This window comes from Argiope bruennichi, chromosome 7, assembly GCF_947563725.1.
Source record: "Argiope bruennichi chromosome 7, qqArgBrue1.1, whole genome shotgun sequence".
Lineage (NCBI taxonomy): Eukaryota > Metazoa > Arthropoda > Arachnida > Araneae > Araneidae > Argiope > Argiope bruennichi.
Genome location: NC_079157.1, coordinates 15,341,935 through 15,361,862, shown reverse-complemented (window position 1 = coordinate 15,361,862; position 19,928 = coordinate 15,341,935). Strand labels below are relative to the sequence as shown.

General features: G+C 32.1%; 1 protein-coding gene across 1 annotated transcript in view; it reads right to left on the bottom strand.

The window, feature by feature from the left end:
* The window catches only part of LOC129976213 (transmembrane protein 242-like), a 48,004-nt gene extending 28,129 nt beyond the window's left edge, over positions 1-19,875 (bottom strand). Inside the window, exons 1-2 of the mRNA XM_056089664.1 lie at positions 19,669-19,875; positions 13,714-13,814 (exon numbers count right to left, since the gene is read on the bottom strand). Coding sequence (XP_055945639.1) covers positions 13,714-13,814; positions 19,669-19,720 — 153 coding nt within the window. The 5' untranslated portion in view covers positions 19,721-19,875. The remainder of the gene's footprint in view (positions 1-13,713; positions 13,815-19,668) is intronic.
* Between the last annotated feature and the right edge of the window lie 53 nt (positions 19,876-19,928).

Sequence of the window (19,928 nt, the reverse complement as noted above, 5' to 3'; positions counted from 1 at the left end):
GCGACAGAGGGCACTCGATTTCGAGCCTAGTTGTGAATAAGATATATTCAAGATTTCTTCTAAGATAGAAATTACTACCAGGCTGTTGAATTGAAAGATGTTTTTTTTTTTCCTTCTCTTTTATTGAAAACTAGCCGCCTTTGGCGACCAGCCGGTTCGCCAATCATAATGCTGGTAAAAATTATAATAATTAAATTTTTTATGTAATTCCTACTTTAATAGCTTCTTCCTTAAAATATTTTAAAACTTCAAATTTCAATTCACTCATAATATTATTAAGGCCTTCAGTCATAACGTAATCTGTATCTCTCTAATTTTCTGTTAGTTCCCGTACAATTTATGATTTAATTTAAAGTGGAAACGATTAATCTGCAATTAATCTAATAATATATTTTACTTAAACAAAGCATTTTTTTTTGTAATATGATTACTGAAAACAGAGTCACTGAGCATTTAAACCTTATGGGCACTAAAGAATATCTTTCTTAATTTATGTAATATCTCAAGAATTTGTCAACAAAATTTTTTCAGATTCATCATGAGCAGGTCTATTAATTAACAATGTTTAATTTTAAATGCATCAAACACTAAGAAAATAAACAGAATCGTTTAAAATAATCGGCCGAAAACAGGTAAAAAAAATTACTTAAAAAACGATGAACTTAAACTAATATAAATACAATTTAATTACAAAAGCATGCAACTAACCTAAAAATAATTTAAATCAAGTCCGCAATCAGTCACAACAATCAGAACACAATGCGCATGCGTGAATTTTCAACGCCAGTCACGGTAACGCAAATGCGTGAATTTTTCTACGCCAGTTGGGGTAACGCTATGCAGATTAGACATTTTTAATTTCCTTTATTCTGTGCTATTTTAATTCAAAAGTACTTCAGAATGAATCTGAAAGATCGATTCATTAACAATGTTTAATTTTAAATGCATCAAGCATTAAGAAAATAAACAGAATCGTTTGAAATAATCGGCCGAAAAATGTTAACCCTAGCGTCATTACTGTTGGGAAGAAAAAAAAAAAAAAAAAAAAAAAACCGAAGCCTTACTTATTTGGCGGTGGGGAAAATGGAAGATTTTTTGGCGGGAAAGTTAGTTTTTAGTTAATAATTAAAATTCTAACTAAAAATTCAGAAAAAGGGACCCCAGTTGCACATTCCCGACCTCTAAGGTATACATGTACTAAATTTGGTAGCTGTAGGTCAAATGGCCTGGTCTGTGGAGCGCCAACACACACACACACATTGAGCTTTATATAAGTATAGATAGATGAGCTCTTTTGTTCCTTAACCCTTTGGGCCCCACCGGGACATATATGTTCGACTGATATTTTTTTAAAAATCCAAAGGTATAAATAAGTGGGGAATTTATTGTAGTGCATGTCCCAATGCTTTTCTGTGATTACATTCATATGTTAGCGTAATTTTTATCTACATCTTAGTAATAAAGAAACCCGAGCGAAAACTGAATGTGCCATGAGTAAAGATGCACTCTGCAAAAACTGTTTTCCAATGCATTATATATAGAAATGTCATGAATAATGTTGGAATATGTAATCGGTAAGATTTTTCTTGCAATAAAATTGTTCTAAAATATTATAAAAACAAGAGACTCAAATTTTCGTTGCATCTGATATGGTCACCTCAACCCCAATGGGACACATGTGTCCCATTTAAAAAGATCACTGGATCACATATGACTCACCTCAAAAATTGCACCTATAGTCATTTTTTTATTTTTATTTTAGCGGAATATAGCTATTTATACTTTATTTGACCCATTAAAGCTAAATTATCTTAATTTTGAAAAAAAAAAAAAAAACTACTATTGAAAGGGTTAGTGTTACGTACATTTAAAAATTTAAATTAGCTGTCACGATCCCAATTTGGGGATTTTGGAATTTTACATATACAACTCAGGGCAAAAAATAAATTTGGTAAACATGACAATTCAGTTCCATTCTGTATATATATTAGCCAATATTGTGTATAGTAAAAAAGTGTATATTCTATGCTTCGTTTCTTTACAACAAACGAACAAATTTGAAATTCGTCTGGAAATTGAACGGAATCAAATTATTATGTTTGAGACATTATAATTTAGATAGATTCCTACTGGAAGACTACCTATTGCAATAGGTATCATGACAAGAGAGAAATTTTTGCAGTTCTTCACCGATCATGGTCCACAGAACCGAACCGCACCGAACAGAAATTTTTTAGACTACTATGATATTTTCTCTTTATATATTTTGTATAAGAGAAAGTAAAAATTAAGTTCAAGTGAAGACAGATATAATTTAACATTTGAAACTCTCTGAAGTTTACTGTTAGATAGAGTATTCGATGGAAATCAGAACCGTAAATTTAGCAAATTTTGCAATGCGATTTCAATATCTAATTAGTACTTTAATGATGCATTCTTAGACAAAACAATTAATTGAATTATGTTTTTCTTTGTTCAAAAATGTATTTATTTGGAAGTGGTTTCCTGTTCATAAACGGATTCCGTAGGTCATGTTGCATTTTTTGTTTTTGCGTATTTATGGGCATAATGCTTATAAATTATTGTACCTTCAATTTAATCGATATTTTTTTGAAATAAAAATTTATGTTAAGATTTTTAAATGAATTCAAAAATTTATATATCTCACTTTGAACGACTGATAATGCATTTAAATGCTTTAAAATATATGCCGAGACTACTGCACTGGTTTAACCCCTTAATGGTCATATCTGTGAAGATTACGTGTTTCAAACTGTCGTTTCTCAAACTTACAAGATGAAATTAAACCATTCAGAAGTAACAGAATTCGATACAAAAATCAGATGTAATCCAAACACATTTAAAGTATTCCATGGATTCTTAATTGATTGAACAACACATTCACAATTTGGAAAGTTTTCATCTAATAAAGTTAGGAAGGAAGGGGAAAAAGAAAAAAGCAGTTAAGAGGTTAAGAAAATATTTTTTTAAATGTAAGATTATTCAACGGACGAAAAAGAACGCTCGCTTTCACTGGAACTGAAAATATTACAGATGGTTTCAAAGTTATTATGTCTAGTTTACAGGGGAATCTTTATATTTGTATATAAGCACAGGCCATCCTCGCTCCAAAACAAAAGCAGCTGTTAAAACAGGCTGCCTCATCGGAAGGTTTTTCATTTTTGGAAGACAAAACACGAATTTCAACAAGCCGTTCTTTATCATTTCTGAATTTTAAGACCAACCTAAAAATGTTTTAATAGAACAGTTCTTATTTTGTACTCTCTAACATACGAAGTATTGCTATCGTTAAAAAGAATTCTAACTTGAGAATCTGACAAATTTCCACTCTGCGAGTTCGAAAAACACTTTTTTGCCATTGTTTCTATCTATCTGTGCACACGATCACTAAAAAAAAAATGTTTTGAGCTAGACGGATGAAATTTGGTATATGGATTCACGACCAAATTTGTATATATCTATCAATTTAGTTTAATGAAATCCATTCTCAGGAAATCTGTCTGTTCGTTTGTTCCATTACAAGTGAACTCGATTATTCCAGAACGTAAAAAGCAAAACAGATGAAATTTTTCGTGCACAGGTTTAGCATTTAAAATAAATTCTTATCAGATTTGAAACCAAATCTGTCAAAGAATTGACCATCTGTTGGTCTGTATTTTCGTATTCATGCAAACACAATAAGTCATAAACGAAATGACTAAAATCAATGAAATTTGATTTATGACCTTATGACTACAACTGTAGTTAGATATAAATTTTTGGTTTCAGTCGGTCGCCAAAAAAGGCGTTTAAAATACATATCAATTTTGAAATCAAATCCGTCAAAAGATTGATTTTAGGCAGTCTTTATCTTCACAAACACATAAATGCAGTAATTCAAAAAGGCAATGACTTAAATACAGGGTGTTTATAAAGTCTCGGACCCATTTTGATGTTTAATAACTCATAAAATAATGAAGATATAAACAAACTTATGGCATTTATCGATGGAATAACTCATATATTTTCCTTTTCAGGTTTGAATATTTTTACTTTTGTAAATATCGTCTGCGCGTGTGGTTAATTTCAGATAATTTCATTTTCCAGCCTAAATATCTGTACTTTTCTAAATATCGTCTGCTTATTAATTGCATTTTTCTCTCTTTTGTTTTTGGAAACTATTGCTATGTTATGTTTACTTTTGATGTGTTTGTTCTATGTAGTACTTTTGTATGTGATGTTTTATTAGAGCGGATATTAATGAGAATGCATACACCACAAGAGAAAGCACATATTTTATGGTGGTTCACAGAAACGAAATCGATAGTGCAAGCACAGAGAAATTTCAGAAGAATTTACCAAAAAGATCCTCCAACGTTTTCAGGAGGAGAGTGTCGAACATTGATGACCTAAAAGCCAGAATTACAACAGCAATAGGCTCTGTGGATGCCGACATGCTTGCCGCTACCTGGCGTGAAATTGACTATCGACTTGATATTCTCCGTGCGACGAAGGGGGCACACGTGAAAGTTCATTGACAAGGGTCATGAAACTTTTTGAGTCTATTTAACCATTTATGTTATTAATTTTAATCTATCTTTATTATTTAATGAGTTATTAAGCATCAAAATGGGTCCGGGACTAAATAAACATCCTGTATATTAAATTTAGCATGTGATTTTGTGGTTACAAATATAGTCTTGTGTCAAAGTTTGGTTTCAATAGATTAAAAAAATTTTTTATATATATATATTACTTGTTAATTAATTAATTCAACACGAGTTCTAAAATTGCTGAAGACAAATTCCCACAATCCGAGTGAAGGGATAAAAAATTGTCGACCTAAGCGAATTCATTTTAAAAGTTCCCTATAATTTTCTTACCTGAATCGACACGTGAAAAGAAATTACTATCAAAATCACACAGTATATAATCACGGGGATAAATATTTCATTAGTTTTTTTTTTCTCATTTTCGCTCTCGTGCCGTTCTGTGTGATGTGTCTCGTCGCTTCTGCTTGTACATAAATTAGCGAGTTCGCAGATTGTACAGACTAAGTCTACGGCAAAGGATACCGACGTGCTCTGATTGGTTTAAGCCTTGGCATCTTCTTGGCAATGTTTTGCTGAAAAGATGCCATACCGAAATATATTTTTATAAAAATAAATAAAATATGTGAATTTATCCCCCCCCCCACTATTTTTTACGGTTTACATGTAATATTAATCTGGAACACATATACAGCAGAAAAGATCAAATCCTGAAACCTAAATTCAGGAAATATAAAAATTACAATTTATTAAAAATATTTTTTGCGTGTTTTTTCTTAATGTTATTTTGATATAACTAAAAGAAATTAGCTACGAAATCACATATTTCGTTAACACTTACATATTTATACGTTTTGGGCATTAAGTAATCATCTCCCCATATGTAGTTGATGGGTAAGTAACAAACGTTCAGCAACAAGTTTCAATGACTGCATACATTATCTAATAAAGGCACGAAAATCATAGAAAAATTAGAATTATTTCATTGCTGCATCATATGTTGAGTAGTTACTTTCATTTAGTTTTTTTATACTTCTGTGCATAAACAACATTAGTTATTTGTATTACTGGTGTTATTAGTAATATTTATTATTATTATTAATAATTAGTATTAGTAGTATTACTAGTAATAACTAGAGAAAACAATAATATTAATAAAAATTAGATCGTGTTGATATTCACTCGTATCCTCCATAAAACTAATGAAAGGTACAAGGTTTGAGCCAAATAAGCGATAACTACACTATTATGAGTGTAAAACATTGCCAAAAAGATGCCAAGGCTTAAACCAATCAGAGCACGTCGGTATCCTTTGCCATAGATTTAGTCTGTACAATTTGCGAACTCGCCATAAATTATGCTTTCCGGGATGGAATAAAAGCGAAGTTTTAAAATTACAAAAGTGTCTCTCTCTCCCCGGCCACGATTCTGCTTAAAAAATTATCTTTACATAAATACATATATTATAATTCTCTCTTTTACTTTCTCGTATACGTAGCATTGTAGCATTCGTGGCCGCATGTTTGTGAAAATGTGGTCCTAGAAAATGTTCTGGTTTTCACAATAAACATTTATTGAAGACGCAGACGGGACATCATAGAAACACATACAACGAAACTATGGTAATTTAATTTTGAAGGCTTCGCAAGCAAGTATCCTTTTCACAATTAAAAATACATTGATCATTTCACCCGATTGCCTCTACGTAATCGAGAACCAGTTATATGGTTCTCAACGGAGCTCATCTCAGCCCCCCGCCTGTTATATCTTTTTTGCCCCCTGCAACAAAAGGTCCCTTCATGTTCAAACTCCCCTACGCCTTCTGCTGTTTTGTCCTTCCCTCGACGGCATCATATATTAATGTGTTACTTCTATTTTTATTTTTTACCATTTGCTTGGCGCAGCATGGCCAAATATGGCCCTTGCGCCACTAAATACCATAAACAACAACAACAAAAGGTAGCAGCACCGCCTCTTGAAAGGTGGAGAAAAAAATGATCAGAACATTACAAGCATAGAAAAAGTATTGTAATCGCCAAAAGTTTCGTACTCTAGATTTCGAAGAATCTACACGTTTTAGAATTCACGGAATTTGAAAAATATATTTTTGGAAAATGTCCGCCTGCTTGTCTATGATAAAGATAACTCAAAAACGCTTTGGGATAGACGGATGAAATTTGGTATATGATCTTTACACCAAATTTGTAGATTTTATGAAATTTTGAGCAAAATCTGTTCAGAGAGTCTGTTCATCTGGCTGTTCGAATGCAAGTTAACACGATAACTACCAAACAAAAAGAGCTAGATCGATAAAATTCCGTACATAGATTTAACATCTGTAATGTAGACACCTACGAAATTTGGTCTAAATCTAACAATGGATTGATCATCTGTCATTCTGTTGTTTCGGTAACATGTATACTGATATAAACGTAATTACTTAAATATATCAAATTTGTTATGAGATTTTGTGACTACAATCTTAATTTGTGATTGCATTTGTACAAGAAGGGTAATAACAAAATTTTAATAGACTTGCACGCTGCTCCTCCATGTCCATCAGTCGTAGGCAGAAACAGCAAACACTCTTATAATTCGAATGGGTTCGAGTAGGACTGGCCCAAAGAACAATGCGAGAACGCAAATCATGTGTTTCTGAAAGCCTTGTGCCATTTACAGAATTTTCAAAATTAACACGTTTCCGTTTACGTATGTGAATGTGTTTTAATCCGAATATATACATACAATGGAATATTATCACGAGATTTGTGCGCATTTCATGTCGACCAATCAGAGGCGCGATCTGGTGGTTTGAGTGTCATCTACGCTCTGAGATAGCAAGAGCCGATTACATAATATGAAAAAATAAACCAGAAGGAGTGTTGTTCTTGTTGTTGTTTCTAATGAGTCAGTGATTTTAAGCCGAGAGAGTGTCTATTGTTTTTTCAGTAGCGCCATCTTGGGCCAAGAGTACGACTTAGCTACACACACGTCACAACCCTTTTTATGAGGCAGACTTCATTCATGCATTTCATTCACTCAGGTACAGATCGTATTTTAGACATGAATCAGAGAACGATCACCCCTAATCCAGTACCCCCAGTGGTACCGATATAAAGGACTTTGTGACCACGACAGATTTATACGTGTACCAGCCACCGCACACGCAGGGAGTCTTCGGCCGGCGGGGTTCGAACTCGCAACCCAAGGGACGCGAATCCAACGCCTTACCAACCAGGTTATTCTGGCCTTCCAGAAGGAGAGGTCTCCCCAAAGCATTCTCGTACACTCTTCAATAAAGGCGCTATCGCCTCATCCCGCATGAAATCGCGGAGATTCGGTAAGGTCACGGATTCCTCTCATTGACGAACAATAGTTGAAAAAATAGATCTTTGGAGTGAAATTAGCATTTTTTTTTTATCGATTCTGTTCTCAGAATATATATTTTGGACGCCTTTTTTTTTTCTCCCAACCGATTGGAACTAAAATTTGTCACGATACTCGTGACAAATCGTGACATAAGAGCACATACCAAATTTCATTTATTTATGTCTATGCATTTTTTGAGTTACTGCGGTTACATGCATGCGAAAATACGGATTGACAGATGGCCAATCTTTCGACAGTTCTGGTTCAAATTTCGTTCAAAATTGATAGAAATCTACAAATTCACTCGTAATTTCATACATTAATTTTCATAAGTCTTCGTTCAAAATTGATAGAAATCTACAAATTCACTCGTAATTTCATACATTAATTTTCATAAGTCTAACTCAAATGAATCTGAATTATCGTGCTCATAATAAGACAAACTGGCATAATCTCAGAAATGTACTTTTCGCATACAGAGAGATGTAAAATGTGGAGATTCTTCAAAATCGTGCGTTCGAATTTTTTTGGAGGTTGAAGTGTTTTTAGTGTCAGTTTGGATATTTCATATAAGAAAAAGTTAAACAAACAAACAGGGAGGCAGACAGACAGACAAACAAACAAACACAAACAGACAAATAAACAAACAGATAGACAAATAAACATACAAACCGACCGACCGACACACACACACACACACGCGCGCGCGCGCTTCTGTTGTATTTAAAGGCTAATATATATTTTTATAAAATATTTGAAAAAAGTTTATTATAACTTATTACTGAATAACATATTTCATTTCCGTTTTTTATAATCATTTTCTTTAAAAATCTGAATTTGATTTTTTAGAATATTTTTTTTCTGGCAAAAAATATCACAAAAATTAGAGAAAAGAAGAAATTTTGTATCTTTTTTTTTAAAAATGTTTTGTGATAAACAAATCAAGTTTTCTAAGAAGGAATTGATTAATCTATTTTATCTGGTAAAGATTATTTCTGAATTCAATATTTTCTGGACATAATCTAAAGCGCCTATCGCTTGCCTTGACACAAGTCATTACACTTTATTTGGAAATACGAGATAATTATTATTACATTATCTTCAGATTTAAAGCTCTTATCTCGGAACTCCATCTGGACTAGTACCAAAACACAATTTTTTTGTGGCAGCCACTTGTCTCCCGCGCAACCCATCTTCTTCTTTCACTTCACTTCATTAGACTGAGGTGCCGAAACAGTTATGTGGTGATAAGTGGCATGATAGTGCCCTCATTTTTTGTAAGAATAATTTCGAATTTTATCAATGCATTCTCTGGCATTCCACGCACATCTCAGTGCTTTTTTCAGAATTTGTAATTATTATTTTTGTTTTCTTTCTTCATTGTTTACGTTTCATTTCGTCATGAAACTTTTTCCCGTCTTTTTATCATGTGCAGCGTATATTTTTTTTCACTGGACTTTTCGGGTCTCCTTTATTTTTTTATAATTTCCTTATTTTGTCGCTAAGCAGGCAGAAACTTGTCTCAATAAATTCAGCGTAACCAATTTAATACAAATATGCGTTACTTCCCTGGTTATATGAGAAGCCATTTTGAATTTAAAGGGCTTAAAAGGACTTTACTGATCTCTCTCTCTTTCACACACGGCCGCGGTGGCCTGGCGGTAAGGTCCCGGCTTCGGAACCAGAGGGCTTCAGGTTCGAGACCCAATTTCACCGAAGAACCGTCGTGTAAGTGGATCTGGTGTACATTAAATCCGTTGCGGCCAAACGTCCGTCCGCTGGTGTGGTGTGAAAGTTTGGAGAGGGAGTGCCAGTTCAGGTATCGTCGCCGTCATCTGACCGAGGTTCAAAATTATGAGGTCCGTTCTAAAATAACCCAAGTGTTGCTTTAAAACAGGGCGTTAATATAACTAAACTCACTCACGCGCACGCACTTCAATTAAAACACTTAAATTTAGCATAGAAGATGAAACTGATTGCATTGATTCATTTAATAAAATCAGTCAAGTTTTACCTCCGGATAATATACCGGATACAGGATAATATCATTACAATATTTAATTTAAAAATAATTTATTTGAATTGCATCCAAACTTTGTGACTCTTCTAAAAGCAATATTGACTTGAGCAATTACCATAGATATTTCCTTCAAAAGTGAAATGAATGAAAAATTACTTAAAATCTAGTTTTAATCAAGAATGAGTTACTTCCTTTGCCATTTTATTAAAAGAAATTTGAATAAGTCAAAAATGATGAGGATATTACCAACGATTTTGTTGTAAAACATCTGAGAAAAATTGTTGTTGTTTCTAACGGCACTTGCCATGGACAAACTCGCTGACAAAGTCAACGATTTTAAGCCGAGGGTGCGTCTCTTGTTTTTTAGTAGCGCCAACTAGGGCCAAGAGTACGTCTTAGCTACTCACGCATCACATTCGCTTGCACAACCCTTTTATACAGGGCGCACATTCACACATCTCACAGATAGAACAAATGAAGAACAGCCATGCCCGAACCGGGACTCGAACCCAGGACGCCCAAATCACGGGGAAGACGCGCTACCTCTATACCAGGATGCCGGCATGTGAGAAAAATAAACAAAAGTTACGTATTGTGACTTTGTTCTAATTATTACATATAAAATTGTGTTTTATAAGCTTAAGAAATAATTATTTTTATTATTTGATTATCAAACATTTTATGTGTATATATGTGTTATATTTGATAAAACTATTAACTATTCTACTAGAGAGAACTATTAACTAGAGGAAACTATTTAACCTATAGAACGCATTCTCTTTTATTAGTAGTGGAGATTTCGCGATGCATCTTTTTTTCCCCCTGTAGGATGATTTCTATTTGCTGCAATTCGATTTTAGTGACTGGTTTCGTGAACATCACGTCTTCAGAAGATTTTACAGCAAGAAAACAATGAACATGGAAGCTGAGGTATTGTTAACAGGATAATAGCACGTCTAGACGGGAGCATCTTCTAATATTTTAATGATACACCAATTTATTTTCAAGACTGGATTTTTATCTCCCTTCCGCGAACATTTGGCACGTGTTTAAAGGGGAGAAAAACCTCTTAGAACCAATCTAGAAATCTTTGTTATTGAATCTAATGGGTATTAATAATATTTCAGAGCCTTCTGTATCTTAGTACAGTTATTATTCAATTAAATTTTTTCTCCTTCTTACTTCCTCATATATGTAGTATAGAGAAAGTAATTCACCAAAAAATTCGAATTCGAGATTTTGAAGAGTCTCCACATTTTGGAACAAATTTTCGAAAAATGTACGTTTTTCTGTCTGTGACAAAGATAAAGGAGGGAAAAAAAAACACTTTGATTTAAACAGGTGAAGTTTATTATATAGGTTTTTATATTAAATCTGTAGATTTTTATCAAATCTTGAGCAAAGTCCGCTCAGAGGAAGTCTGAGAAGATTCTGAGTTCTGATATAATTTAACACGATAACTACAAAAATGAAAAGAACTAGGTACATAAAATTCGATGCAGAATTAACAGTTATAGTAGGGCCGGGATAGCCTGGTTGGTAGAGCGTTAAATTCGCGTCCCTTAGGTTGCGAGTTCGAACCCCGCCGGCCGAAGATTCCCCGCGTGCTTGGTGACTGACGCGCGTATAAATCTGTCATGGTCACAAAGTTCTCCATGTCGAGAGTAATACCACTGGGCATACTGGATCAAAGGGGATCGTTCTCCGATTCATGTCTAAATGACGATCTGTGGATAAATGAATGAAATGCGTGAATGAAGCCCGTACCGTAAAAAGGGTTGTGACGTGTGTGTAGCTAGGTCGTTCTCTTGGCCCTAGATGGAGCTACTATAAAAACAAGAGACGCTCCTCCACCGGCTTAAAATCACTCTCTTCGTAACAGCGGTCTTGTCCATGGGAAGTGCCATAAGAAACAACAACAGTTATAGTCCAGACACGATCAAACTTAGAGCGATATCCAACAAAAGATTGGCTGTCTGTCTCTCTGTGTATAAATGTGACAACTTAAAGACGCAATGACTTAAATATATCAAATTTGGAACGAGATTTTGCAATTGTGTAACCACAATTGCAATTCTGTGTCAAATTTTTGTTTCAGTCGGTTGGGGAAAAACAAAAATTTGATTTTTGGATATTGTAAACCGCATGTAAGGGATTAATCGCCAAAAAACTTGCCAAGGATGGCCCGAGATTCAGTAAAAATGCCGAATTTGCGTCAAAGGTTAATATTTCGTTACTATTGTACGCCAATACATATAAAGCGTTCTCTGGTAAAATAAGTCTATGAAAGAATATGCGAGAAAGTTTTGGGGAGACTACACCAGCAGATTGTTTTTAAATAAATGTATTTCATATTCACGATATAACAAACAAAAAATATCAATAATCAGACCTGACCACCAAAGGCGTCCAGTATATATATTACACGTTAACGTGTGTTACAAGGAAATCGCTCTTAGTATACATTGTCACGTATGTTCTTAACTGTGGAACTCAATGACACACAACTTATTAACTCAACTCTGAACTGAGAACACAGTGACTGACAAATCTTCTGCTTTTATACTAGCAGGGAAAGTTCCAGAATACTTTTCTGGAGACAGTAAGAAAAGTCCAGAACACTTGCCTGGTGAACTATAGAAATGTCCAGAATCTTCTGGAACATGAAATAAAGAGAACATAAAGTCAAGGAATAAAATATTTACACAGAATATGAATTGCATTGTCTCTAGAAGGATTTGAACTTACGACCTCTTGATTAATAGATCAGTGCTATGACCATTCGGCCATGGAGAGTCAACTGTCTCTTTTCAATGCGGCAATATTGTCAAATATGAACAGTTAAGTGTAAATTAATCACTATGTGAACGCTTCAGACTGCTTCATTGATCGCTTTCACATATGATACTTAATTCAATACTTCGTTAATTAATAAAGCTGCAAAATGTTAGAAATGCTCTGGATAAGGTTCACCAAAATCTCTATTCGTTCAGAGGAAAGAAGATAAAAATGAATCAAGAAATAGACGTCAAACAAAGCCTATTCTAACATGAAAATAGGCTTAACTATTTTCAGATGGGTAACCGCTATGCGTCTTATTTATGGAAATTGAAGACTATATCTTCCAAAACTGTCACATCATTAAAATGGTTTTTGCATTATTTTGAAACTAAAAAAAATTACATTTTTAATGATATCAATTTCATTTCAATGTTTATTTTATTTTCAATAAATTCCATAAAAGAGATACACAATTTGCAACAGATCATTTTTAAAGTTATGAAATTCAAATACATCCATAAAAACATTCAGTCACATGCTTACACCAATGTTAAAATTAAGAATAAAAAATTTTCTTTGGGCATTCATTCCAAAGTAGGCTTTTCACTTCTGTTTTTATTTTATAATATATATTCTTTTTAATCCGCCCATGTTATAATTTGTACTGATTTATTCCATTAAATTCATATTTTTTGGTTTTATCAAATATTCAAGTAAAATTTTTCAAAAACAAAATGCATTCCTCATTAATATTTATCAGTCTAAAAAAATCAATAATTTGGGCGAACAAACTGGTCGCCAAAGACAGCTAGTTAATATGAAATCAACAACATAAACTAAAAACAACAGTTATAACACAATTTGCACAAGAAGCAGATTATCCTTTTGCCAACAGCATCTAGTGGTTTATAATCTAATTTTGATAATGTTTTCTTCAAAACAGTGCGGATAAGTGCTATGGGAAATGCAAATCTAGAAAGAAAATATACTTACTTTGAAAAAATAGACGGGGTCTCTTTTTTTCGCCAAGGCTAAAGCCATTCCAAATCCACCAAGAATAGATACCCCAGTGACAGTAAGCAAGAATGAAGTTTCTAGGGGGGAAAAAATAGAAGTAATTAAATATTTCCAACAAATATTACATCTTTACACTATTATCCTGTTTTTATTCTCTCTCTTTGTGATATTTTCCCATCATTTACAATATTTTTTTATAGGTTCCATTATATTTCTATATTCATGTATATGATTTTAGTCATTTAAATCACGCCAGATAGTTCGAAAAGGGTGAAAAAATCGTAACAAAATGGAATCGTAACCAACTAGAAACACTTTATGTAACCATGATGTCATCAGTAAAGTGAGTTTAAAAATAATTTAAAAAATTTTTAGGCCTTTAGCAATAGAAATGACAAGTAAAAATCTATTCTGGATTATATATTTCCGGTGGTTGTAATTATGGAATAAATGTTTGGTGATATTTTGAATGCAATATTAGTAAATAAAATTTTAATGTTTCATGAAAAAACAAACAAACAAAGAAAAAAAAACAACAACAGGGGGAGTGGTTTCCACATTACTTTCTTGAATGCTTTAATAAACGTGTCATGCCAGAAAACGCCCCCCTGTATGGTACTGGCGTACAATATTTACGAAAGATTAACCTGTGGCATGAATTTGTCATTTTCAATCGTGTCATCCTTGGCGTATGTTTTGGCGATTAATCCCTGGCATCCGTTAATAGCATCCAAAAATGGAATTTGTATTTTACAGCGGTTTTCCTCAACCGATTGAAACAAAACTTTAACACAAAATTGCACTTGTAGTCAGTCAAAACGCAATAGAAAATTTGATACATTTAAGTCATTGTGTTTTCGAATTATCTTTATAAATTTCTTAAACTGCAGACCGACAAACAGTCCATCCGTAATTGGATTTGACTCAAAATTTGATAGGTCTCTACACTATAGATGTTGAATCTGTGTACCTAATCTTATCTATCTAGCTCTCTTCATTTTATACTTATCTTATATCCGAACAGCTGGACATCTTCTCAACAGATTTTACACAAAATTTGAAAGAAATCTGCAAATTTGGTGTAATACGAAATTGCAACCGTCTAGCTCAAAGCGTTTTGGTGTTGTCTTTGTCAGAGACAGACAGACAAATGGACATTTCCAAAAATGTGTTTTTTGAACTCAAGAGTGGTTTAGAATGTGGGTATTCGTCAGAATCCCGAGTTCGAATTTTTTGACGATTACTGTATTTTCTGTATACTACATATACCAAAAAGTAAAAACATTTACTGCTTCTTAGAGAATTCCATACCCATAATATGGAATATTGGCAAATAAAAAGAATAATAACACATACATAATATTTTAACTATTCTTAACAAGAAGAGGCATACAGAATGCACTTTTGGTATCCGCAGCGATAAAGGAAGAATATTCCATCGACCTTTTAATGCTCAATCACAACTTGCTAATGATATTGTTAAAGTCTGCATTACTCTTCCTAATTATATTAGGGATAGAGATGGATACAAGATAGAATAAACAATGTCATTTATAGGACTCGATCCTGTCCGATCAAATAAAGAGTAGCGTTTATATACAATTTTCTTTATTTACAGCCTTATTTACATAAAACAACTCTTTCTCATCTAGGTTAAATGAATGATGCTATTTACAACACGAAAATTACACAAGAATAGTTCCTCGAACAATTTCGGAGAAAACAACTTCACAAGAACAGCTAACAGGCTGTTGGCGTCTTAGGCTACTACAGGGGTAGCTCTCGGAATCCACCGAATTTCCTTCGGGTGGAATTTTACTTAGAAGTCCGATTCACCCGAAGCTCCTCTCTTCTCCTCCGAAAAATCTCGCATTTTATTTTTCTCTCAGACTCCACCTCTCATGTCCACATTGGTACACTTGGGCTCCATGATACCCAATCACCGTTCAGAACAAACCTGAATGGTCTCCGGTCGACCGTGGGAACGTCCATTGATGATCCACCCTCCCCAATGGGAGAACGAAGATTGATATCTGGAGGGTTTGACACTCTCCCCTTTCGGAGACACGATTTATTTCCCTGGGAAGCGCACATGTGGTTTCTTATCTGGACTCACACTAATTGGCCAAATGATCGTACTTAAAAGGAGGTCTGGCAATCTGGAGGCATTTAACATTGTAGGAGTTCCGTTGATGATACAACTGGCCGGGAATGCCAATTATCGAGTGTGGAAAAAAGGAATGTCACAGTGGTCATCAGGGCGATTGAGTTGAGTCTTTACAATGTCATTTATAGAAGTGGATAATATTCAAGAAGAAAATATTACAAAAGGAGGCTTCAAAGCAAACAATATGAAAAACATTCAATGTATTTTATTTCAAATACGAGCATGATTTCCTGGCATACATCTACAATATGAAAATACTCTGATCGTCATGAGATTAGCGACAGATAACTGTAAAATAATCTTATCTGAAACAAGAATTGTAAGAAAAACCATTTTCCTTCGCATTATTTTTATATACTTCTAAACTATTTTTGATTTACTATAAATAAGTTAAAAGCATAATAAAACGTTTTTGAAAAACGTAATATTGTTACTAATTTTCCATAATATCGATATTTTTATTAAAAAAAGAAAAGAAAAAAAATCGTTTGTTAAAAATAGCCTACTTAGAAATAAAAAAGAATTGATAATTAAATCCAGAAAGAAAAAAAAATAGTGCAATGTAAATAAAATTCTCTGGAACTAGACAGTATTAATACTGTCATTTCTAGACTTTCAAAATTAGATTTTCTTTTTTTTTTTTTTTAGTAAGTACATACGAGGAAGAATGCATTTCTCATAAATAGTTTCTCTCTTTTTCTAAAATTTCATTATAAATATTTAACTTAATCATATTCATAATGGATAAAAATCTATTGATGCTAAAATCGAAAATTGTGTTTCACGCAGGAAGGTAAAATTCACTGTAAAAAAGCAACTCTATTAGTTGAAGAGAAAGAGAGAGAGAAAAAAAAAAAAAAAAAGAAGAAGAAAGAAAGAAAAGCCGTGCGAAAGAAAAAGAAAGAAAAAAGACTATTTTTAGTCAAGAATGATTTACCTCCATTATCATTCTATCTTTCAGATCTGAGCAAATTTAAAATAAAACTTATAAGAAAATGAAATAAATGTCACACATTGTAACCTTATTCTGAAAATTTCCATAATAAAAGGAGTTAATGAGTTTTTTCAGTAATTATTTGATTTATTAATGATAATTTGAGCAATTAAGAATTTTGTAAAACTCTTTGTTTTTTTTAGTTTTTTTTTAGTAAGTACATACGAGGAAGTATGCATTTCTCATAAATAGTTTCTCTCTTTTTCTAAAATTTCGTTATCGATATTTAACTTACTCATATTCATAATGGATAAAAATCTATTGATGCTAAAATAGAAAATTGTGTTTCAAGCAGGAAGGTAAAATTCACTGTAAAAAAGCAACTCTATTAGTTGAAGAGAGAGAGAAAAAAAGAAGAAGAAGAAGAAAGAAAGAAAAGCCGTGCGTGTAAGCTTGCATTTGATTATGTGCGCTAGTACTTGAACGATGACGGTAAAACTACCTTCGGCTCCAGTGGCAGTATCGCGCAGCGTCCGCCAACGGTAAATTGACCGCTCGTTTATTTTCTCGTCTAATGTGTAAGCTCTAATTCACTTCAATGCACTACTTTAGTTTTGGCGGCGACAATAAATTTTCCGCGACGAAAAAAAAAAAAAAAAAAAAACGCTGTGAGTATAATTATCCTTACTTTCTTTATACTATGTATACGGGAAAGTAAAAATCTAAGCATTTGTGGTGTTCATTGCCTTTTCAAAGTCCAAAATTTTATATGCAAGCACGTTTCTTACAGAGCGTGAAAGTTTTTGAGAGATTATTCCCCCTAATTTCTGCTCAGAAAATTATATTGGGCTTGCCAGATACCTTTGTATCAACAGAATGATCTTTCCAAAAACTAAATTAAAAAAAAAAGAAAAAAGACTATTTTTAGTCAAGAATGATTTACCTCCATTATCATTCTATCTTTCAGATCTGAGCAAATTTAAAATAAAACTTATAAGAAAATGAAATAAATGTCACACATTGTAACCTTATTCTGAAAATTTCCATAATAAAAGGAGTTAATGAGTTTTTTCAGTAATTATTTGATTTATTAATGATAATTTGAGCAATTAAAAGTTTTGTAAAAATAACTTAATTGTTTATCATTATCATGTATTCATTAAATCCATATTTTTCCAATTTATGCAATGTAATAAAAATTAAAATACAATAAATTATTATTTTCTAATCTTCTTAATGAAATACAAATGTTTGAAAGGTGTATAGACAAAAGAGTGCAATGGACTGATAACATGTTTTCACAACAAAATCTCATCTTATAATAGATGTGTTTAATCAGTTCAGCATCCCATTTATAGCACAGTTACATTTCAGTTCTGGGGGTGAACTGAATTCATTTCATTCTTTCTTTTTTACTTTTGTCTAACAAAGCATTATGCATTTCCAAAATTCATCAATTTTGAAGTGGTATATATCACCTATTAGCTATATTTTAGAATTAAAGTATCCTAATTAAGAAATTTTTTCATTTTTCTTTTGATTTATTTTCAAAGTAATACAATGAATTCAAAAGCAATCTTTATTTTTTGATTTTTTGTTATATTTAAAAAATTTTTTAATATATAATAATAAAAAAAGTCTTTTCAAATAATTATTTTTTTTTTAATAATTTTTTTGTAAATTTTTTTTAAAAACAAATTTTACTTTGCAACAGTCTTAATCTTGCCATTTTCAACATAATTTTATGGAAATTGTCAGAAATTATTTGGGTGAAATAGGATGAAATTTTAACACACCTATGCAATAAATGTCTATGCCAGATAGTGAAACTTTTAGCAAATGTATGCTTATAAATATTTTTAAATAATTGTAGGATGCTTTAGCATTTGGCTTGACTAATGAACAATAAAAAATAAAAAGGTAGACAACATTTGTTTTTTAGACATCAATTAATTCATTTTATAAATTTGAAAATGACTTCATATTATGAGAATTTTAATTTGCATCAGCTAAAAATATTACTTGATGAAATAAGCACTGGATTTTGAATTTGGAGAAAATTAAAAAAATAGAGCATTGATGAGGGTATTTCATGTTTTTTCATAATAAAAGATAATGTTTCAACTATGGACTTGAATCTACTTTGTATAAAAGTATTGTGAAAACTTATATTTGATTTATGTCTTGATTGTTATAAGTAAGATACCCTTATTCAGACATTTGTAATTCTATAAAATAAATTAGTTTTCATATACCCAAAAAAATGAACATCTTTTTTTATGCTTTGATGTTCATCTGTAAATAATGTGATGATAGACTTTTTATGGAACTGTGATGACAAAATACTAAAATCTCCTTAATTATAAACAGGAAATGATTGTTCATAACGTTAGGATTTATAGATAGCTTAAATGACATTAAAAATATTTGATAACACATTTCTGACAATAAAACTTTTATTGCATACATAAATTTACTAATAGTTATACATTAAGTTTATTGTACAATATAACTTCAGTGAATTAAATAAACTTAAGATATTAATTAAATGTTTAGCCTAATTCCACTCAGATAATTTTTTTCATTTAAAGGCATGAAAAAAAGGAACATATTTCAGCTATATTTTATAACTATATAACAAAACAACATTATATGAGATGTGTGTAAGAAAAAGGGCAGCTAACATAGAGTTAAAAAAAAAAACTATATTTTATATATTCAGTGTTACAGTGAGACACACAAGACAAAAGACAAGTCTCAAAGAATAAAAATTTATAAACTGATAATAGCAACAATATATGTTTACAATAAACCGCAATTTACTACTTACCTAAGAGTTTATTATTCTTTTTCTTTTCACCAGTTTCATTGTTGGTATTCATTCTGAAATTATTTTTCTTATTTATAATTAAGTTCCTGCTGTTAAATTATATTTAGTGTCTTTAACATTATAGAATAAATTTTAAAAAATTATTAATCCACAAAAACCGAAAACAAAAACAACGGAGAGTAATAACAAATCCACATGGTGACGGGATATTGCCATCCAATGAAATAAATTATTTTTGAAAACCTACCTTGGAAAACAAC